At 47.4% G+C, this 23,992-nt stretch overlaps 2 protein-coding genes across 2 annotated transcripts in view; one reads left to right on the forward strand and one right to left on the reverse strand.

The window, feature by feature from the left end:
• Positions 1-1,906: 1,906 nt before the first annotated feature.
• Positions 1,907-23,992, reverse strand: part of T265_07126 (hypothetical protein) — a gene marked incomplete at both ends in the record, with an annotated part of 26,918 nt that continues 4,832 nt past the window's right edge. Inside the window, 3 exons of the mRNA XM_009172569.1 lie at positions 1,907-2,609; positions 7,450-7,794; positions 14,254-14,569. Coding sequence (XP_009170833.1) covers positions 2,454-2,609; positions 7,450-7,794; positions 14,254-14,569 — 817 coding nt within the window. The remainder of the gene's footprint in view (positions 2,610-7,449; positions 7,795-14,253; positions 14,570-23,992) is intronic.
• Positions 17,090-17,689, forward strand: T265_07125 (hypothetical protein; the record flags this gene model as incomplete). The annotated part of the gene is made up of 2 exons (XM_009172568.1): positions 17,090-17,386; positions 17,495-17,689. 2 exons carry the CDS (start codon positions 17,090-17,092, stop codon positions 17,687-17,689), a joined length of 492 nt encoding a protein of 163 aa, XP_009170832.1.

Below are 23,992 nucleotides of genomic sequence, written 5' to 3' on the forward strand. Positions count from 1 at the left end.
AGTAGAACATAAGGTTGACGGAAACTCAGGGACTGCGTCTACCTGATGAACCCCAAGAAGGGCGGAACCGGTCGTGGGCTGTCGAGGAGTTTTCAGCAACCTTATGGGTAGTGCGTCTTGAAAGTGGCCTTAATTTTTCGATTTGGAACTCAGTCAATGTTTGCTGATGGCTATCGGCAGCCATTGACAATCGTGTACGCACGAGCCCCCAACAAGCAGTTATTCAGGGAAGCCTATTTCATTACTTTCGAACGATTGTTTCAATGTCGCTGGTGCACCAAACGGGGTCTTTGTGATCGATATTTGTACTTTACCATACCAGGATTAATAACCATCTAACCTTTTAAAGCGGCACACACGCAAGTGCGAGAGACGGACCCGAACACGGCGCATGCGGAGAGATTAGTTTGCCACTTGATCAAACGCGATAAGACGCTTTCCAGACCAGCTGTTTATCTTGTGATTTATTGCGGTAGATGCGCCCTACCAACGGTGATTACCACTGATGTCCCGAAAACGTGACCTCAAGATAAATCCCCCATTCATTTGCTTACTCCGCCTATGCACTTTTAACTCTCCACCTGTTTTGCCTATCTGTGCCCGCCTCAAAGGCCGTCCCATCCGCCCCTGTGTATTAGCATGTCTGCATGTGGATGTGCGCAGCTGACCTACTTACCCACGCGCGTTCGTGCCTCGTTTGCAGAGCCTTTCTCGACTAGATTTCGCATGGGTTTCGTGTGATTGTACCGCCAATGAGAGGCACGAGACTGTCTTCGGAAGGTCGACTAGATTTCGCATGGGTTTCGTGTGACTGCACCGCCATTGAGAAGCATGAGACTGTCGTCGGAAGAGATGACTGCAACCCACACTACTGGGCCAACATTCCGCTTGTCGTTTGGCTTGCGACCTTGACGCTGCATCGTGTCGGTCAGCGACAGACTTTAACGCCACGAACGTATCCATTTCTACCTTTTGATATTCGGGATTGTCGAACCTACGCATCCCGTATCGGGAATCTCTCCAAGAGTTTTCTACTATTCGCTATGAGCAGAACGTCCCTGATCGTCTGGGCTTCACAACTTGGTTTACGACTCGACTACGGTTATCCTTTGAGGAGAGAGACTGAGTGCCCAATAAGACCTAAAACATGGTAAGATATTGCTCCACATGCAGTTGAATGCAGTGTGTTAAATGTTCGATACGGCGGCTTAGTCAAGGGATACAGGAACACATGACGTCCAGCTCTATTAAGGGTAACAGGACACGATGAACAGTGCAATAAAGCTTTCGGGATCTTCCACGGAACACACTCACACCAACACATTGGGCACAAGCTCTCAATGGCACTCGCGTGTCCAAACTATTACCTTCAATGCATAGCTCCCTTCCCAATCCCCCCACTCAACAGTAGTCACACCCCAATTTATCAGCTCCCGCCTCCAATGCGCAGCTACCTCCCCGAATCATCGGTGAACGAAACTGTGACAGCTACAACCACTGTAAGACAAGTACGCGGTTCTTACAGCTGATCATGATCATGATGACGAGCTCTCATGATCAGGGCGGTACTATCAGATCACGTGATCACCCGATCTCGGGGAGTGGAAAGCATTTCCTGTACGTATTTTAGTTCCTATCCAGCCCCCAGTCTGTATATCAAGGTTATCCCATTGGTGGCCTTGGTACAGCTGTTTAACTCCGTGTTGGCCAAGAGCACTGTTCTTTTTTTGGACATTTTTAACCTCCATAAATGTATGACCTGAGGAGAAATTTCCGAAACTGCATGTGCGTCAAACCCTGCATCTTCTGTGGCTAAATTGGAATTCGCGGTGTGATTGAGCATACGTTTCGAACCGAGAGGCCAGAACGTTCTTCGTCCTGGCCCATTGCTAAATTGAGAACATTATAAAAGGACCCACAGGTGTGTATTACGAAACGTATGAAAAAAGACAGGATCACAAAGAGGTAGCTCCGGTGAAGGTTACAGCTAAACCCTGATTTGGAGAACGAATAGGGGTTACAAGGCCGAATTAGCGAACACTAAATTGAGAAAAAAATCAACTTCAGAAAAAAAAAAACCAGGAGTACCTTTGTATGCGAAAGTAAACGATGTCTTTGCCAGAAGTCGGTTTTTCGGTCAATCGGCAATGACACTAAAGATACAGTAGTAAAATCCCAAAATGCTATTTTTTTAAAAAAAAGACCTGAGAAAGTTGTTTGTTGAAAAACAAAAGGCAAACAGATTGTGCACATGTGAACAGGTGACCTCGTAGAAATTTAGAGTAAAAACAATAAAAGCACTACTTGGAAAAATGGAACGAAATGGGGATTGATAAAAATCAACTAACTAGATTGTGTGAATGAGGACGAATGTACTGTAAAAACAACAGATTAATGATGAGAACCCTTGCTATTGGTCGACAAAGTCCATCGAGCTACAGGTCTGCGTCCGTTTAGTTTATCGCGGCTGTGGCGAAATTGACCATGCTCGCATACGAGAGCCATGCAATGTAGGGAAGCATCAAATTGCTGGCCAGCTGGTTGATGGGACGAAACAGCACAGCCGAAGCGATCGCACCTCCAAGAACTGCAACAATGACGACACAACTCTGCAAACCATAAAAAGGAATGAAATGACGGAGAAATCGGTAAATAAGGGACGGACTACACAAAGGTGAAATTGTTGACCTGACAGCACACCGTTCTCGATGGACACGGGAGAGAGTACAGTTGTCACTCTTTGAAGAGACCACCTTGATAAATCGACAAAAATAAGTCTGTTCTGAAAGACTCCTGAAGGGACCAACTCAAGTAGTCGGGCAAAGTTGGACCAATTTGGGGCGATTGTAGGGGTTTATCAGAACTGAAATCCAGAAATTTAAGCTAAACACTGAACGTTACACGTCGGGATTGGGCAACTTTTTTATTTAGCTAGTCGTTAGAGGCATAAATATCAAACTTTCGGAGTTTGTTGTTGAGAAAACTGGGATAAGATTGGGCACGACAATTAGCCTAACCAACTGAAAAGAAGCGTTCTAATTTGTCTGTGGTCAAACAACCGAACAGACGTACACTCATTTGTACCGGATATGGAATGACTGGTCTCTGATAAGCGGCATCAGCTACAACACAGCCTTTGTGTAAAACGTTCAGCTGTAACATCCTTTTGGTGTCTAACTGCCATGCCACCCGAAGGTTGCACGAGGGCTGGGATACTGCCAGATTGTCAAAGCCTAGACAGGGGAAGTCATGAGGCAGAGGTCGGGTTCGAACCACGGACCTTCCAGTCGGTAAATTCGCGCTCTGACCGCTTGGGCCATCTCGACCGGCCTTTGTGTTCTGTGACAAGCACGCAGGTGAGTAGCGTTGTGCGGTCGTTTGGCACCAGGTGTCCCCTGTTGTACACTAGTCTTCATGAAAACCGTTTCTGAATCCGCCAACTTCCCCCCAGTGAAACGGATGAAAATCCACAATTCACGAGAAAACTTGTGGAAGCACTTTGGATCCATGTACCAAAACAGACCAAAGGACTACCCCGTGTTCAATTCCGCCAACTTCCCCCCAGTGAAACGGATGGGAATCCACAATTCACGAGATAACTTGTGGAAACACTTTGGATCCATATACCAAAACAGAACAAAGGACTAACAAAGGACCAACTACCAGTAACTGTCCCACGCGCACTAGCATTTGGTCAACTCTCCCATAGTTGCGGACTCTGAGTGCGTACGTGGCGTGCAGGGCTACGGTCAAAGGATGGCTGCCCGTTCGTCCTTTGGCCCCCATTAAAATCCGTCAATTGCTTACGACATGCACTAGACGATGTTTGGTAAAACGTTTACACAGGATACCGCAGCCACTACCTAGAGGTACACAACGATCCGCCTTCTGCTCTGTTGCACAGTCGTGCCGGCCTCCGCCACACACACACACACACACAATCTGGTGATACCATGAAACTTTGAACCCAGTGAGTGTAGTAATCGAAGTGTACGACCTGACTGAATATGGTTCAAAGGATGGGAGACTGTGCCTAGGGTGTGATAGTAAAACAGACGCAGACGCGACCAACAACTACACTGTGTAGTGGAACGTTGCAATAGCTTGAAAATTAATTCATACGCACATGTACACTCGAAAAAGAACAGTCATCCGAACGTAGTTCAGCAGTAAACTGCATACCATTTCATGGAAGAGACCAGTTCCGACCGTCCCCCGATGGAGACAAATGTATCACAAAGTATCTCTGAGCTAAAGTCTTTTCAATATGCGGAGGTGGCTGTTGAGGAACACAATGTATGTTGGAATGTGGTCACGTGATAGGCTGACTGCGCTCTACTTTTCAACTCAAGTCGCAATACTACTCTGATAATGGCGCACAACAGCTGATGCAGTTGACCCATAATAGTACAGAAATTCAATGCAAATGACAAACCATCTAACGGGCTATCACGTGATCAATACATCGTGTAGAAGAAGCAACCTCGCTTTAAGGCCGAAGTCCGGTGAGTATGCAAAGAATCAACGTGACTAGGAAAATGCATAAACTTTTTATGACCACTGTATGCATTGGTAGGATGGGAGTTGGAGGCAACAAGCCCCGATGAAGAACCTTCACTGAGCAATAGTCAATGGTCAGAAAGATTTTCCCATTAGTTGTGACAGCCAAATCCAATTCGTACATACTGAATCGGATTTACGTCCGATGTATAGCAACCGCCCATCGGTTTGAAACGACAACCTCTAGTGGTCAAGCTCTCTTCGCTTTGGTACAACACTCCCACCGTCGACAGACAAACGTCCCCAAGATGAAGTCTTTCTTCAAGGAAGCACGACACAAACGTGCCGTAGACAATTGTTGCGTGGACATGTTGGTATTTTCCAATGTACGTACGGTATTCGATAACTCTGAACAAACACCAGACCAGCGTCGCTTGTTCGCCCCAATGTTTGTCCGATCCTGTAGCGAGCGACCAACCAAGCTTGATTATCGAGAAATGCACTCATTTGAAAATCCATTTGGTTTTCACGAGAGACGCAATTGAATCTCTCGTTTATGATATTCTATTCGTGAAAACCAAACTGATTTGCAAATGAGTGCACTTCCCGAAAACAGTCCAATTTGGGTTCAAGTAGAGCATAAGGTTGACGGAAACTCGGAGACTGCGCCTACCTGATGGGCCCCAAGAAAGGCGAAACCGGTCGTGGGCTGTCGACAAATTTTCAGCAACCTTGTGAGTAGCTTCCTTTATGGAAAGATATTGCGATGTCTCGAATATCGTGCCAATCAAAACATGAGGCGGCCTGTGTGCAGCACATTCAGTTGTAGAATATCATAAACGAGAAATTCAGTTGAGTCTATCGTGAAAACCAAACTGATTGGCAAATGAGTGTATTTCCCGAAAACAGCCCAATTCGTGTTCAACTAGAACATAAGGTTGACGGAAACTCGGAGACTGCGCCTACCTGATGAGCCCCAAGAGGGACGAAACCGGTCGTGGGCTGTCGAAGAGTTTTGAGCAACATTGTGAGTAGAAATATCGACGACGCTGGCAAACATCAGGAACTCACCAGACGCGAGTACTGGCGCTTTGTTCCATTCTGTATTCCAGTCTCGTTGTACTCAATAAGCTTTGTAATTTGATTGTGTTCAAACAAACAGCACAGCGCGTTTATTGATAGTTAAAAGAGAAGTCACGCGTTATCGCGGTGCGACGGTTTTTGTGCCCCACTTGGCACCCGCATAGCCTCCTAGACCAGATTGGTCGGTGGATACAGGTCAAACGGACGGGTTTCTGGCCCCATAGACCGAGGACTACAAGTACGATATCTTGTGTCCTAAAACAGATGCTAATGTATCGGCATCCACTAGATGCCCTTCGGCTACTGTAATCAGGTACTACCAGTTGGTTGGGAGCCCTAATGGTCCAGCTGGCAAGGTACAAATACTACAGAGGAAAATGTCAGCACTAGGAGTCAGCGAACAATATCAGTGGTTTGGCGTGATTGCTCTCTGGTGAATCTAAACCAATGGCAAGGGAAATCTTCAGTATGACATTTCCTCTTGAGGAGTGAATGATCTGTTTATCGGGTAATTCCCCAAAAGAACTGCGACCGAAAAATCCGCATCGCAAAGTGCGCGCCCACACTGTACAGGGGGAGTTTGTGGTCAGGCCATTCGTTTACACACGAAAACGTCATAATAGAGATGGACAGCAGTTCGGTCGGTGTGTGGATCGGGGCCATCATGTGAGATGCCCTGCGTTGTGGTGTTTTACTTTGGTTCATTCCATCCCACAAATATTTCGTCTTCATCTGGGATATCACATGAGATGGTGCAATAGATACACCACCCTGGTGCAGCAAACACCAGAATGTAACACAACAGACATAGAGATTTGAGTTTAATGGTTGATTCCAACTGTGAACGTGAGAGATGGCAACCCTAGTCGACTGTCAAAAGCAGTTATTGTTACTTTTTACCTTGAAAACACAACAGTTATTTAGGAAAAGAGAAGAGGGCCTAGATGATACCCACGTCACCTGGGAATATGGCGAGATGGCCCAAGTGGTTAGAGCGCGAATTTACCGACCGAAAGGTCCGTGGTTCGAAATCGACCTCTGTGTCTCGACTTCCCCTGTCTAGGTTTGGGCAACCTGACAGTATCCCAGCCCTCGTGCTTCCTTTGGGTGGCATGGCAGCTAAGCACCGAAAGAGCGTTACAGTTGAACGATTATCTTTTATCTTATCAGTTGAGAATGTAGCACAGTAAAAGGAGCAGCAGACGCTACATTCTCTGAACAGGTCTCAGAGTATCGTTTTGGAAAAAGTTTGGTGACAATCGGTAGATTTATTGCTGGGCAACGTTTCGCTTTTGACACAAAAGCTTCGTCAGGCCAAGTGACTAGGTTCCGAGGTTGGTGGGGATTTAAGGCGGAAGGAGAACCAATCAGCTAAGTCAAGCTAAATCTCAGAGTAGCCTAAATCCTTCGTCCAGGTCTAACACCCTTTTGGCATCTAGTTGCCATACAGACCCGAAAAAAGCATGAGGGCTGAGATACAGCTAGGATACCTAAGGAGCAGTCGAGATACCGAGGTTGGGTACGAAACAGAACGTCCGGCCAATAGGTTCGCACTTTAGCCGCTGAGCTATTTCGATCTCAATGGCATGTTGAGCGAGAGCGCCTGGGGGATGCGACTGATAAGGCACATTGCTAAGGTGTGAATTCAATATCAGTAACAACTGACTACATAGAAAGTGTTCAGGCAGTAAAAAAATGCCCGGGATGTAAGATCATAGACACGTGACTAGGGTGACTGACCAACCATCGGCATATCGAGCCGTAGAGACGGTTTTCGGAAATAGAAGTGAACCACACGGAATAAGCACCTAACAATGGGTCAAAATCATACAGAAACGCAGGTATTCGGCAAAAAAAAGAACAAACCTCTTTAAGTTTATGAGCGCCAAAAAACACTGGGGTCCAGGCCCAATTGGCCAGCAAGTGAAGACCGTACACGGCCAACGGGAGATTCGCCTCATCCGGGGCAGCATCGCGCCAGACCAGGTAAGACGCAGTCCCCATAGAGGCGTACAAAAAGGTCCAAACCGGACCAAACACCCACTTGGGGGGAGCAAAACTGGGTCGTTTGAGCGTGTCGTACCAGGCCATGTTGCGACCGACGATTCGGGCGCCAGCGAAACTGCCCAGGAGTGGAGTAACAACAAACGGGATGGCTCGATAGTCAAACATGTTGCTGAAACGAAGAGAAAATAGGGGTAAAACGAAAGGCTGGGAAGTGACCGTCTACTCTGCCATCCTGGAACGGGGCCAATTGATACAACTCCCAGGGTCGTAAGATGGATACGGTGGCTGTTGGTCCCCATAGGAGCATTTAGCTAATGGAGCGGTTTCAATTTTGTCCTACACACGACGTCATTGCGTGGCTTAAAGGCGGTACTTAGCAGTCCTCGATATAACTAGTATCTAGTACATTCGTTTGATTCTTATCTCGATGACCTGCAGGGCACACTTCCCAACAACAAGTTCGTCAGAATGATGCAATCAGGAAGGTCAGCTTCCTGAAAGCAACCAGTGAGCGCTCGAAATCTACGGAGATCCGCAGCCCCGCTAGATGTTGACCAGACAGGCAACGCCCCCTCAATATGCAGCGCGTCACAGCCTTGTATCAAACCCAGACAGCCCGAGTCGGCGTTGATCAAGCTCAGACCATGCCCCTGCAATATGCAGCACGTCACAACCTCGTACCAAAGCCAGATCGTGTGCGTCAGCATTGGACCAAGTTCAGACGGTGTCCCTCCAATAAATAGCTTGGGACCGTTGTATATTCGCACTTGCTTGTTCGGAATATAGCTGTTGTGTTCCCCTCTGTGGGTCTTTTTCCGGCAACTAGGTACTGGAGCGGGTCAGCAGCAGATACCTCAGATTGGCGAATCAGCAGATATAACAGATGCACAAGTGATTAGTACCTCGCAGCCATCGTTACTCGACCATGGCGGTAATCGGTGGGACGGGAGATGAAGTCCTATCAGGAAGGACTTCTGTTTCACAGATGGAGCGCGTCACATGCCCAATCGACATCGCCTTCACACGAGTAGGGGAGTTTCGAACGACCGGACACCGTTACATTTTGAAGGAAAGGAGAACAGAAAAAAGGAGGAACGATCATGTGGCTAGGGGAGGCTGCCACCATATAGGAATCGTTGATTGAAGTCGTCGCTTTACCGCCCAGAAAACTGCTCAAGGGAGAGGTTACAGGAGCACAGTTGTACTCAGTAAGACTGAATTCCACCAGTATCCCACTACAAATACTTGGAAGACCATTTTATTGGCTCACGCAAGAATGTGAGGCGAAGCGGCCATCAAACCTGGTGACCACAAGCCAAAGTGCAACTGGAACGGAACGAAGTCGTGATTAGGAAGGAATCAACAAAACGAACACCTCATCAAATACCGAGTTATTAACTAACAAGCGTGATTGAATGAAGATATTTGGGAACGCAGAGGGTCACGGAAAGGGTGCAGGTTTTGACTGGCCACAGATCATGTTGTTGGAGGGAAAGACGCAATATCGATTGAATCGAGCGAGGGAGTTCTGATGAGTGTGCTCACAATCTGCCGAAAACAAGGTTGTGTGATGAATCTACAAACCATCCCACGGTTCCTATCGTTAAAGTGTAACGAAAACTCAATGGTCAACAATGCAGACCGCCGCAATGGGGTTGAGTCAAGTCATGGATGCAAACTGACTTTAGGCCCGACCTAAAGCTGTCAACGTGATAGTGGCACAATGAGCTTGCAGGTCACCTGTCTGGAACGTCGTCCTACAAGGTAGAACCATGCCGAGAAGATCAAAGCGGAGCAGCGAGATCCCGCGTCACGAGGAATCTTATTACGGGGGACTGGGAGTAAAGTCGTACTGTTCTATGTGGTGGTAGTGTGAGGGTGGTCAAGTGTTTCCCACAGGTGGTCAGCATGTCCATTTTGACGGAAACAACGATGTCGTCCACTGAGGAAGGACGCGTTAGGAAAGGTTGGTCCTGAAACCCGCGCACTCTGATCGTCCGACGCTTGACTACGACCGCCGGCATGTTATTTAATACCGCCGTACTTTTAGAACCCGGGGGCTTGTTGCTGCGCGCAGCCGCGTTCGGAGTCAGACAGTAATGCCTTATCACCTAGGCCCTCCAGTTAGACCAGCTAGCCTATCACAATCATTCCGAGTTGTCCACAAGTCCACACACTTATTCAGACAACCTAGATAGAAACTGACAGCAAGAACGCCACTGACATCAATAATCAGCCATATCATGCAGCGTCTCCAACCGGGCGCGGTGCGGATTACACGGCTCCCATCCTGGAAGGCGAGTAGCATCGACAGCACCCAAGCGTCTCGTGGTCTCCTTCATACTCCTCTGCTAAGTCAAGGGTTGGCCACCTCTCTGAACTCGGCACGGAAAACAACACTCCCTTTGCCAAACGATGGTTGGGTATACGCAATACATGGCCTAACCAACACAATTTCTGGTGCTGGACACATTCTTCAATGGAAGTACCCGTTGCACAACCGAAAACTCGCTTTCTAATTGCTTCGTTACACCAATCGAAACGAGCTATGGTTCTGAGATAACGGTTTCGAACACCTGAAGACGTCTCAGTTCCGCTGATCGAACAGGCCAAGTCTCACTGCCATACAACCAATTAGCCCGCACCGTAGCTTGATACACACGTCGCTTGAGATTAAGGGACATGCCGCTTTGACGTCATGGGTGTCTCAAATTAGCAAACGCGACCCCAGCCTTGCAGATTCGTACATCGGCCCCATCTACCATACTACAATCAGAACTAACGCAACTTCCAAGATACGTAAAACGCTGTACAACTTCGAATGCCTCCCCCTCGATTTTAAGTGGCGTTTTCAGTGACTGCATGTCCAGAAGCATAACCTTTTACTTATTCTTGTCAACTCTCGTGAACGCGTGGAGGTTTGCAATGCTCTCATCTAGCGTTATCAGGTAAAGCCGTTCTCTTCCACCTTTTCTTATCAAAGTCATCGTAATTCAACTAAACATAGCTCCGTGGCTAGGGTGTGACCTTCTCCACTGTCATCCCTGTAGCACACATCAATTCTACGTGCAGCTGTGTCTTCTCAGATCATCGGCGAAGGAAACCGTGACAGCTATAACTGCCGCACATGTACGCGGTTTACAGCTGAAGATTATGATGAGGGTCCCAAGACAAGTGTTCCGATTAATTAACACTACTTTCAGTTTAGTTCAGTTCAGTTTATCAGCTGCTACAGTTTCAAGCATTAGAGGCGATTGCACAGCCACTTCATTCTAAATGTATATTGCTCAGAAGGAGCGTAAAACTTGGCAGCTACGCACTGAAGGCCGTAGCCACTTTCAGTCGGTGTTTGGTCAGCCCTCCCAGGCAGACAGACGGATAATGAACAGTAAACTGCGATACAATGCCCAACATCCACTTCCATACTACTCTTTTGTGAATCACATGCACCAAGACGGCAATGAATAGGACCCACTCGGTGAAGACTATATGGTAACAGGTCTCTTGAGAGCACTCAAGCGGATTCGCAGGGGCGCCCTTACTGGTTTCGAAAACCAACCAACTCAATCCGTAGAGACGCGTTTGGAGGCTGTACGTTTGTGTAAAGCAACAGGAATCGGTGCTTCAGGAGCGGCAAAGAGCAGGTGTGCTTGAATAAAACACAATTAGGCGGAAAAAAGGTTAAAAAAAGCAACAAATAAGTTGATTGATTTGATTACCACAAGAAGTGGGGACATTCTGATTAAGGATAGATGAGATCCTGTGGTGAAGTTCACTTGTCTGATTGAGTAGCAGAACAGACGGGCTTCAAACAGAGCAAACTCAGAGCATCGTCAACAAAGAACTGATATCAGACTAAGGATGGAAATCAATCGAAATTCAGGCGGATGGAACTTATACCTACTAAACACATCTCGCACAGGTGAAGTGCCATAGCGTAAACATTTGATTCGTGCGGGACAAAAACAGGAAATTATCGGACAGTTACGTCTCACACGCTACTTCTAAGAATTTGGAATTAAAAACCAAACAGGGTCACATGGTTGAATACATGAATCTATAAACACGAAACCCCTACAGTGTTGGACACGTCTCAGAAAACGTTTTGTCGAATTCGGTAACTAAAACACCGGGGAGCAACACAATACCAGATGAAGCATTTTAACAAAGGCATTTCTTGTAGACAAATGAATATGATTCAGTCGAGCCATTAATCGATGTAAAAAGAGGGTCGATAAATGCATCCAAGTGAAAATGAAGGCAGGGATTCCGTTACCGTCGAATATCCCTCTTCAGATGGCATACGCTGGAAAAAAGCGGTTTCACCTGCTTGAATTGCGGATGGTAAGAATTTTGGTGATTTTGCCATGGGCGTCCGAACACGCCAAGGATGTAACAAGTGACTTAGCTGCTAGGACCAACAAAAGGTCGTTGCTGGACGCCATGGAATTTAGGTGACACACTCAAATTGTATGGTATCACACTGCAACAAACCCTAAGGCGGATTGGCCCAACAGCTTCCACAGTGATCCGAGCGACCACACCTCCCGCAATCGGTTGGTAACTGGCTCATAAGTTAACTTTCGGCCTTACAAGTTGGTTTTGACGAATTTCAAGGTCACGGTCTTTTCCCGAGGATGGTGCAAAATTTGCCAGCGTGCCTTGGATGTCTGATCAGAAGATCTGTTTATCATCGCAATGATGTTAAGAAAGCTCTGGTAAGCTATCCGAGAGCCTACCGGTTCAATCCGACTAGGCAGACCATCTTCCAAGCGATCCCGTTTACAAAACATCTTATTTTGTGAAAAAGAAGCCCTCCGTTTTAAGATCACGATGCCACTAGGTTCAGTAGCCTCGAAGAATTGAAACGATAAGCGACCAATCGTGTGAAAAACCTGGCAGAACGAAGTCGAATAAAAATCATTTATTTCGAAATACCTACGTTCAGAATGGCCATAAAGAAATTTGATTCAGGTTGATAGAATCAGACAAGGTGCCCGAAAACCCGGAATGGTTCTGCGTGAGAGCCGAGTATTCGTGAGTGGGGGCCCGGTAGAATTAGTTTAAGATCGCCGTGCCGATGTTGACCGTAGTCGCGTAGGCAAGCCACATTATGTAAGGTAGCATCAGATTGCTGGCCAAAGCGTTGATTGGACGGAAGAGAACAGCGCAGGCTGAAACACAACTCAATGTGGACAGCATGACCATTACGGACTGTGAAGTGGGAGATAAAAAACGTAAGAAGGCGAACAGGATTCACAAGTGAATTTTTTCCATTTAAAGATGAAATAACCAGAGTTGAAATGAAATTACTAAGCATTGTTTGAAAGTGTTCACTGAAACGATAGGTATTGACATCAACGATTCTACGAAAAAAATTGTTCAGCGGCGCCTAGCTGCCATGCTACTCTAAGGAAGCACGAGGGCTGGAATACTGCCAGGTTGCCCAAAAATAGACAGGAGAAGTCGAGAGGCAGAGAGAGCGAGCGGCAGTGGTGAGGCTGACCATCCCCTCGATGTGCTTCGCACCCACAACGTGTAAAGCATGACTGTGGAACTGCAGTCTCTGAACAAGTCCCTCAGAACTCAAGAGCTTGGAATAGCACATGCATCTCGAAAATTGCATTAACTCTGATGGATGAGATCAACGCGCGAATCCCAGAAGTCGGAATTAATTCGGTCAATTAGCATTATTTGTGATATCAGAAAGACATAATTTGATCCCAAAGGATGAGTTTATCAGACTATAGTATGGGCTGCATTGTACGGTTGTGAGACTTGGTCGCCTGCAGGTTCTAGGCACCTTCAGGTTCTTGAGTACCGACATCTAGGATCAGCTGAGACTGACAAATTCACTGGGATGACTAGAAAACGGGTGCTTCATCAGGCAGCATTTATTTCGCTTGGGAAATGCCTCCGGCAGTTTAGATCAGGATGGTGTGATCATATACCACACATGCCGAATGGTTGTCCACAAAGAAGAACGCTGTTTTCTGGGCGTTTCTGGGAGTGACGAAAACCTGGAGGAGAGGGTGGATGGTAGTGCAGAAAGTTAAGGTGCCATCAACCTTCCAGGATGGGACCTATCCCACCCCTCCTGTCTGGTCGGAGATATGGAAGCGAGTCTATGTCAGTTGTGTTCACGCTATCAGTCCGAATTCAGGTTGTCTGGGTTGTTTTTGGTACGATGGCATCAGACTTACTTCCCGTTCACCGGTGTCTCTGCCTATGACAATGATTTGACGGAACAAAACCATAAGTGGCGTGAACACTGCCGTTAACAGGTATTATTGTGGTTTTGAAGCTTCGAGGTAGCTCTGAGGCTAAACATGTTACGGTGTAGGTCAATGCGCTGAAACATGACATACTTCACATTGGCCACGACGTTTCGGGAACCTCCACACATTTATGTGCAACTTTCCAATTCTGGAAAATTCCCCCGTAAGCGGCAGGCTTCCAGAGAAAGGAGAATATCCCACTTATCTATGTAAGAGTATCTCTGGGGTGTGTGTGGGGTAGTAACTACTCGCACGGCCTGTTTTCCGACGTGGAAGAAAGTATTTGGCGTTTTAGTCAAAAATCCAGAGATAGCCATCAATAAAATGCAGGTGTTAAAAAACTCATGCGCCCCCGAGTGCAATACTGGTAGAAAGATAAACGTACAAGTTTAAGCTTGTGCGCACCAAAGAAGACCGCGGTCCATGACCAGTTCAGCAAAAGGTGTAAACCGTAAATGGTTAGAGGGAGCCGAACAGTGTCTGACGTACTGTCACGCCAGACCAGATAGGAAGCGGTCCCCATTGCAATGTATAGGCAATTCCACACGGGGGCAAAGACCCAATTTGGAGGAGCGAACCACACTTTCTTCAACGTTCTTGACCAAGCCAAATTACGTCGGACAATATATCTTCCAGGAATAGAGCCTAGGTAGGGTGTCATGATGAACGGGACAATGCGATAGTCCATTGATGGAATAAGTCTGGAAGTGGATGGATAAGAGGTAACGGGTGGGTTGCAAAACGGTTGCAATGGGGTCATGGTGACATCAAATACAATTAGAAGAGCGCAGTACAGATATGTTTCGGCTGTGGTCGTAAAATTGGCGACGAATGGAGAAAGCCGAGTTAATTTTTCAGCGGACCACTATCACGAAACTTCTATAGCTACACCAAACGCGCACAAAAATTAATATTCCTTTCGTCAAATAATAAATAAGGTTGCGTCCGAGCACTTGATCGACATGGTCCCATGATTTCACCATAAGCTTGGTCTAGCAGTGGCTAAGCTGCCACGATTTCTGTGTCGTGAAATCTGTGAAATTTCATCAAGACTACCCGTTTCCCTTGTTTTTCTTTTGTTCTACCTAGAAATTTATAAAACGCATTGTCCAACAAATCTGTTCACTGAATCATTCCATTCCCTGTTAAAAATCGACCGAAACTAGCTTACAGGATCCTACGACAGTAATACATTTGGATACGGTCCACTGTAACTCAGTTTATTCACAGATGATGGTAATGAGTCAGATTGTTTTGGTCTGTCAGAATCCGAAAACAACTGATTGTTTTCCAAGCTCTTTTGAAAACCAAAATCTAATCTTTATCTCTGCATATGCCTGCGCTCACACCAGTGCTCCGGGTTTCTTCCGCTCAGTTCGAAGGTACCCCTGGGTAACATGGATTTAAGTCTGTTATTGTTCCGGATCTAGTCAACATGAGCGACTCAATTGCCATATCGAGTGCATTACTAACCATACCTTGTCCAGCAACCGTTCTTTCGGGATTCCTGAGTAGTGATTATGGACGCTAGGCAGCTAAAGTCTAACTGCTGTGTAAAATCCGATAAGCAAAAAGTGCTGAACTTGGAATCGTTCATTGCCACAGCATCTTCGTGACCAGGTTGCATTAAGGAAAAGTATTATGAGTCGAAGTTCAGAGCGACGTGCTAGGATCGAGTGTCCGGTCATTGTTTGATATTTCGTTAGCGGTGACATCGGTACAAAATATCGCACCGTGCGCTGGGCGAATTCTGGCATTCATTACTCGAAAACATGGCTTAAAATAGTTTTTGTGGTAAGTTACGGCGTGTGATACAGGAACAGAGTATGTTCCAACCAACTGAAAGATGTTCGGAGTGGATCGTGCCGTCGTTCCGGAAAGGCTTAATAAACCCACAGGTTGTCCATAAAACATTCGTGGAAAGATTGTATTACGAACACTAAGCCAGTCGCCTTTATCTTGACTCGTTTTTCATTGAGGCTGTGAAAGCACACACATCATACTTGGGTGTGGGCAGAATACATTCCGCCTGTCCGGATGGATAAATGGAGTTGACCTTGGGGTCTGTATCGATTCTTTGGAGGATTTATATCCACAGGGCTGCTGGCCGCAGTATGGAATCCATGACGTTTTTGGGAACAGTGCTAGTGTTCGGTTGATACATCCTTTGGGTGGAGAGACCTGTATAGGACATCCAATCACCCTACGACCAACTATACCATTAGCTATCCAAGTAATTCGGATGGACTTTATATATGGCCACGGGGAAAATACATTTGTATGCCATCAATAGCGGAGACGAAACTTCACACAATGGAGCTGTTCTTATGTTTTCTCCTAGCTCTACGAGCTCGCAGTCGGTTACAGTTCGAAGGCTAAGCGCGTCGTATGCGGTATTAATAAAGAACCGATAAAAAAACTCATTCCAACAGCATTACCGGTGTCCTTTCCACGACCACCTATTGGTTACGAGAAGCTAGTTCGCAGTGATCATTCCATTCCACTACTACTGGGGGAGGCTACTCCACATCCGTAACTTGAGGACGGGTCTGCCGGCGTTCAAGTCCATCCGATCTCGCGTATTTCGAGTATCCAGTTACCAGAAAGATCGAGCAAAACCTGTTGAACTCAGCTCGCAGTTTGCGCCTATAGAACACGCCCTGAGTGAACTAGACAGATATGACACCCACCTTGGCTCGTAACTTCTTTAAACCGATCAAAGTAACAGTATGGAAAGATGCAGAAGCCCAACCTAAAACTAACACCTCATCACGGTGGTCAGGCTTCAGTGCTGAAACGGCCCTGCGGGCTACACTGACTGGACCTCAGTTCCTTAGGGTTCAACCATACCGACGGCCGGCTGGAAACAGCCTTAGGAAGAGTAGAGTCCTCCTACTACAAGAAATGGTATTATGAGGCGGCCTGAGGATAAAGTCTTTACTGCCTTCTGTTACAGTAGTGTGGAGACCCTAAAGTGATCGGTATGTTAATGCTGATCAGCAGCTATGCTGTCTTCTTCTGAGAAAGGACTAGCTAGAGATCGATATTAAAAACCGCACTCTCCAATCACTGGGATTGACCGTGACTAACGGCCACAAGAGATTGACCTTGTCATGAGCACGGCACGCATCTGAGGGCATCTACTGAGCGAGGCAGCATCAGGAGTGGGATGCCTACGTCATGTTCCACACACCATCGCGTTAGGCCAGGCCTCCGCAACCATGGTCAACCTATTGAGTCCTCAGCTTCGGGAGGAGGTTAAGGAGCAAATCGACCGGAACATCATACTTGGGTGTGGGCAGAATACATTCCGCCTGTCCGGATGGATAAATGGAGTTGACCTTGGGGTCTGTATCGATTCTTTGGAGGATTTATATCCACAGGGCTGCTGGCCGCAGTATGGAATCCATGACGTTTTTGGGAACAGTGCTAGTGTTCGGTTGATACATCCTTTGGGTGGAGAGACCTGTATAGGACATCCAATCACCCTACGACCAACTATACCATTAGCTATCCAAGTAATTCGGATGGACTTTATATATGGCCACGGGGAAAATACATTTGTATGCCATCAATAGCGGAGACGAAACTTCACACAATGGAGCTGTTCTTATGTTTTCTCCTAGCTCTACGAGCTCGCAGTCGGTTACAGTTCGAAGGCTAAGCGCGTCGTATGCGGTATTAATAAAGAACCGATAAAAAAACTCATTCCAACAGCATTACCGGTGTCCTTTCCACGACCACCTATTGGTTACGAGAAGCTAGTTCGCAGTGATCATTCCATTCCACTACTACTGGGGGAGGCTACTCCACATCCGTAACTTGAGGACGGGTCTGCCGGCGTTCAAGTCCATCCGATCTCGCGTATTTCGAGTATCCAGTTACCAGAAAGATCGAGCAAAACCTGTTGAACTCAGCTCGCAGTTTGCGCCTATAGAACACGCCCTGAGTGAACTAGACAGATATGACACCCACCTTGGCTCGTAACTTCTTTAAACCGATCAAAGTAACAGTATGGAAAGATGCAGAAGCCCAACCTAAAACTAACACCTCATCACGGTGGTCAGGCTTCAGTGCTGAAACGGCCCTGCGGGCTACACTGACTGGACCTCAGTTCCTTAGGGTTCAACCATACCGACGGCCGGCTGGAAACAGCCTTAGGAAGAGTAGAGTCCTCCTACTACAAGAAATGGTATTATGAGGCGGCCTGAGGATAAAGTCTTTACTGCCTTCTGTTACAGTAGTGTGGAGACCCTAAAGTGATCGGTATGTTAATGCTGATCAGCAGCTATGCTGTCTTCTTCTGAGAAAGGACTAGCTAGAGATCGATATTAAAAACCGCACTCTCCAATCACTGGGATTGACCGTGACTAACGGCCACAAGAGATTGACCTTGTCATGAGCACGGCACGCATCTGAGGGCATCTACTGAGCGAGGCAGCATCAGGAGTGGGATGCCTACGTCATGTTCCACACACCATCGCGTTAGGCCAGGCCTCCGCAACCATGGTCAACCTATTGAGTCCTCAGCTTCGGGAGGAGGTTAAGGAGCAAACCTGTCGACCGGAAGGTTGCTCGAACCTGACTCCTTTGCTCCTGTCTAGGCTTTGTTATCCCAGCCCTATGCTTCCTTCCGTTGGCATGACAGATAAACATCGAGAGGATGTTACAAGTGAACTGTTTCTCCCCATTACCTTATGGGTCAGACTTCTGAGTCAAAAGCTCAGGGTGAGGTACCTCAATCAAACTCCTTCTCCATCTTAGGCAACCGGGAAGTACCACCGCCTTTGTAGCTGTTCGCCCAACGTCCCTTCGACTCACTCCTTACCAGCACATCAAATGATGCGGTGTGATCAACTGATCTACCAGTCACCTAACCATTCTTTATATCTAAGCTATCGTCCAGAGAAATAAACCAAAATAATCCCTTGCTAGCCTCAAAAGATCTTATTCACGTTGAAAACATCAATGTCTATACTCCCTGTCAGATTGAATAAAAGGGCCTCTTATTAAAAACTTGCTTATCATTTCTTGGAAATATGTTGCTTCGAAAATGCCTTCATGAGACCCCAGTTCAGCCATGCACCTCATGCCGCTTAGTACGAGCTCAGATGTTTAACGCTTCACTCCTTGGGTATCTCCTGACCCTAACCCAACGGCTGGTGATATCTATGGTGTGGGAGTTACAATCAGCCCCAGGGTTGAGTGCGGCCTACCGGACTGGATCTCAGTAAACAGTCATCTTTGAACTCTACGGTTGTCTAGCTGAATTAAGATCAATGCAAATGGATGCAGTAAACGGTTTGCCGATTTGGCTAACGCCATGAAAGACTGAATTTCTGAATCTGGGGATGGATTTTACCGCAATCTGACACGAGTGCTTTGGTGGATCGGACACAGCCAAAACTGTATGGATGTCGGACTATTAATGTCGAAAGAAGCACAGTTAGGCGGCAAATTTGGAGTCGATGCTGAGCTATGGAAATTCGGGAGCGACTGTTTCAGTTGTGTGCTGATTGTGTCCGATCCTGGTCAGTACAAACTTTCAACACAAACGATATCATCGAGTTACTTGGAGGCCACCAACCTCAAGACAGTCATGGACTCAAATGGACAACGTGGCATCATCATCATCATCAAAGACAGCAACAACAGTGTTGACAGTGATGCTCCACTGCCGTACATGTGGACGATGTGGCTCTTAGATGTCGACGGAGAGCGTCAATTAAAGATTGTCTTTCCTTCTGGGGGTACGCAACTTGATCATGATCGGTTACCACTCCGCTCTCCATCAGCATTGTGCGTGTCAAAGCACAGCAGTTCCATTCAACTTCGACAAATTTCAGTAGCTCAGGTGTATCGAGCTGACCTAGTTAAAGCTACTGGAAACGAAGGTGACGAAGATTGCTCGAAGGTTGAATGGAAGCGAGTGGAAGAAGCTATGCTCTCTGCTATTTGTCCAAGCCATCCGACTCGAATAAATGAACGCTGAATATCGTCCAGATCGGCAGCTTTTATTGCTACCAGAAAGGACATAGGAGCAACAGGTGATTGTCATGACGCACTCAGATCCCTCAAACACCGGATAATAAGGAGCCTGAAGAATGATAGAGAACGTCGATAGATTTTGAGGGTCTAGGAGATGGAGAAGGCTTTCGCTGCAGCCAGTTCAGCTCGACTTTTTCAACACAACCGCTGGAAGAGTCGAGCGGTCCTGAATGGAACATCGGAACCAACCATCAGTCAACAACCGAAATCCAGTGCGAGAATCCACAAGCGCAACGACGCCTGAATCCCGCGATCTCCAAAGAAGGTATGGAAGTCCTGGTGAACAGCCTAAAAACCATAGTTCAGATTTGGAACGATAAATACCAGATTGGAGCCCTTTAACTGTCATTCCAGTTATCAAAAAGGGCACAAGAACGTCATGCGAAAATTATCGTGGCATCAGTCAGGTACCTGTCGCATATAAGGTGCTCTCCAGCCTTACTCTGCACAGGTTGGTCGATTATCAGGAGATTCGTGAAAGTCAAGCTGAGTTTCGCCATGGTCGAGGATGCCTCTTGAAAAGCACCACTCTTTCAGGCGCCCCACGTTAAATAAAAAAATCGTTCAGCTGTAGCACCCTTTCAGTGCCGAGCTGCCGTGCCACCAGAAGGAAGCTCGGGGGCTGAGATACTGCCAGGTTACCCAAGCCTAGACAGGGGAGTCGAGAGGCAGAGGTCGGGTTCGAACCACGGACCTTCCGGCCAGTAAATTCGCGCCCTAACCACTTGGGCCATCTCGCCCCAAGTTGGTCGCTTTTTGGTTAAAAGCTGCTCTTAACTCCGTCGATCGTGAAAAAACTTGGCGCTCCCTTCTAAATTTATACCCTTCATGAGGGCTACGTATGCGAGCTCCTGTGGGGGAACACGAGTACATGGCAAGCTTTCGCCTGAGGTCACCACGTCCGGTGCTGCAAGATAAGGCTGCTCTCTCACATTTACTTTGCAAATTTGTTACTGTGGTGCTGCTTGGAATTTCCCTTTCTGCCTACGAAACCTCGAGGGTCGAAATGCTCCCGGGAAGCTCCCTCCTTGATTCAGATCCTTCGAAAACGGAAACAATTTTAACTAACCAAAATAACTCTGCAGGTTGGTATGCAAAGTGCAAAGAGTTACTATAAGTTGGTGGGACCAAACCCAAACCTCATGCTTGTACACGAGCCAATCGATGTGGTACATGAATTTGTTTACCTGGGCATTTATATGAGTTCCAGTGGAGTGGCTGCAGATGAGATTACTTTACGGATCGAGAAAGCTAGAACAGCTTTTGCCAACCTTCAACACTTATGGTATCAACGCGACGTCATTCTATCTGTCAAAGGTCAGAGTGTCATAATCGTTATTGCCAGCTAACTGCGTACTGTACAGCGGTTGTAGCTGCCCGTTTCGTTCACCGATGGTTCGGGGAGGTGGGATAGGCAGCTGCTATTTGAAGGCAGGAGCCGATAAATTAGTGCGTAAATACAGCACTGCAGTGGACTCTTAAGTTGGGGGGTTGGGAAGGGAGCTATACATTGAAGGCGATAGCTTGGATGCATAAGCGCCATTGAGGGCACGACTCGACCGTATCTGACAGTGTCTCTAATCATTGATACGGTCCGTCTCGGGGTCCCCATCCAGGAAGATGGCAATGACCAACACAGCTGAGTCTGCTGGTAGTGGCTTTTACACTTCGCTGCCAAATCGTTGTTTGACCTCCTCTGGCTCTCTTCCACCCTTCACATGGCTGTGCGAAAAAAGCCCTTCGAGGAAGTCGGTCGACTGGCATACACAACACGTGGCCAAGCCAGCGCAACCTAAGCAGTGCGATCAGTTAATCTATCGAGGGTGAATTACTTCTCCCGAATACCATTTGACGAACGTCAGCACTGCTGATCCGATGTTCCCACCAGATTCGAGGAATGCTCTGAAGACATCGACGGTCAAACACTGAGTCTTTTGACGTCCTCGGCGCACAGCGGCAAGGTTTCTGATCCATATGGTAATATGGAGCGCACCGCAGCATTGTAAACTCGACCCTTGATAGATAAGATAAAAAAAAGATAACCAGCCAGCTGTAACACTCTTTCGGTGCCTAGCTGCCATGCCACGCGAAGGAAGCACGAGGGCTGGGATACTGCCAGGTTGCCCAAGCCTAGACAGGGGAAGTCGGGAGACAGAGGTCGGGCTCGAACCACAGACCTTCCGGTCAGTGAATTCGTGCTCTAACCACCTGAGGCATCTCGCCTTGATAGAGAAGCTGATGTCACACATACGCCGCATGTGACGCAGGTTCTGGCTCTGGCCTTCCCAATCCGGATGAAACTGTCATCTTTCGCGAGACCACCGGGACTGATACAGTAGCCCAGGTAAACTAATTTGTCCACTACCCCGATCGGTTCATCCGCAAGCATGAGGCTAGGGTTTGAGCCCACCAGGGGTTCGCCTAACTAGAGGCGCAGGGAATAAGGCATTACTGTTTTATTCCTGATGCAGCTGCGAACAGCATCGGGCTTTTTGTTTTCAAAGTATTTCGACAGCATTGAATAAATTGCCGGCGGTTACGGTCAACCAATAAGCGATCGGAATGTGAGGCTTTTGGGGCCGACTTTTTCTGACCCGTCCTTCCTTGGGGGAAGGCGGTATTGCTACTTCCATAAATATGGAGATGCTGGTAGTCTGGGGAAGCACCTTACTGCTTTCACACTCCTGTCGCAGAGGACAGTACGAACTTACCCCCAGACCGCCTCGTAGGACGATTTCTCGCAACAGGGGTAATAGTTGTTCTTTGTTGGGCTGCCTACAGTTGGCCTTCCTGAAGTGGTTGAACGTCGGACAACTGAGTTGCAATCAGTATAGCCTACAGAATCATCGGGACACCGAAGGTGATAGCTTCAGTTTGGGGCACTCTTAGAGTCAAGGAACACCAAGATTATAGGGCGCCTATACGCATGCCCATGCCCCAATAATTATTGGAGTGTGAAGATGTGGCCCACACAGCCGCTTCGTGGCAGCTACAACCACTGTACGATAAGTACGCGGTTTTTACAGCTGAGGATTACTGCTGATTGATCGTTAACGTGCGATATGAATAACAAGAGGCAGAGCTTTGCAGACCTCCACTGGCAACTACAAAAACTGAGTGCCCTGTCCAAGTGTGCCCAGCATTGTCATCTGCACAGAAAGTCAGCGGTCCGGTCAAGATGGCGACTAATTCCACACATTGAGGCAGTATGTTTGTTGCCAGATTATTACACGCATTAGATGTCGATGTTAGCGGGCCACCGCGAATGTTGGAGATCAAGTTCCCTTGCATAAATGCATGTTGTTTATAAGCACTCTATTGGCTGAATCGAAACGGTTCGATTGTTTCTCTTTTCCGCTGTCACGGTAGACAGATCCAATGAGACTCTAAACGGGCGGGATATCCGGCCCGTGGCACTGGAAGTTAGCTTTATCAACATCTGTGAATGAAATCCATTTTGTCTCGGTACTTTAGGGTCGAGACACGTTCGGAATCCGTCACAAAGACGGGGGAGAGGAGGGGATAGAGCCGCCTATACTGAGGACTTTATCTTCCTTTCGCTGCAGGGCCTCATGGTTTTGCCAATATCCTCGATAGAATTCGCTGCGCGCGCCTACTTCACTGTCTCAGAAGGCACGAAGTGTGTCATGTATCAGACGCGGTGCACCGCATTTGAAGCAGCGGGTTAAGACTCATTAATAGATGCACACCGGAATTCCCATGCCACAGGAAACACTGCCCGTCTTCTTCGGATGTTTTTTCATATACCTTGAACGCTGAGGATACATCTTAACCGGAGTTCACTACTACTTACCCGGAAACTAGATAGAATGGCGGCTACGATTCCGAATGCGAGTCAGCATAGGCACAACTAATCTCTGGCACGAGAACTCCTGTTCTGATTGGCCAGAATACGGACCAATTGAAATTGAGCCCAGGCTCCACTCTCCTACCACAAGTGCGAGGACGCCATCGCGACCTTGAGAGCAATACCGGGCCTACCAGATTAGAGGGGACTACCACCGCCTAGTGATACCACCCAGTTTTTATCGCCGCAGGCTATTGACACGCCGAAA

This window comes from Opisthorchis viverrini, assembly GCF_000715545.1.
Source record: "Opisthorchis viverrini unplaced genomic scaffold opera_v5_161, whole genome shotgun sequence".
NCBI lineage: Eukaryota > Metazoa > Platyhelminthes > Trematoda > Opisthorchiida > Opisthorchiidae > Opisthorchis > Opisthorchis viverrini.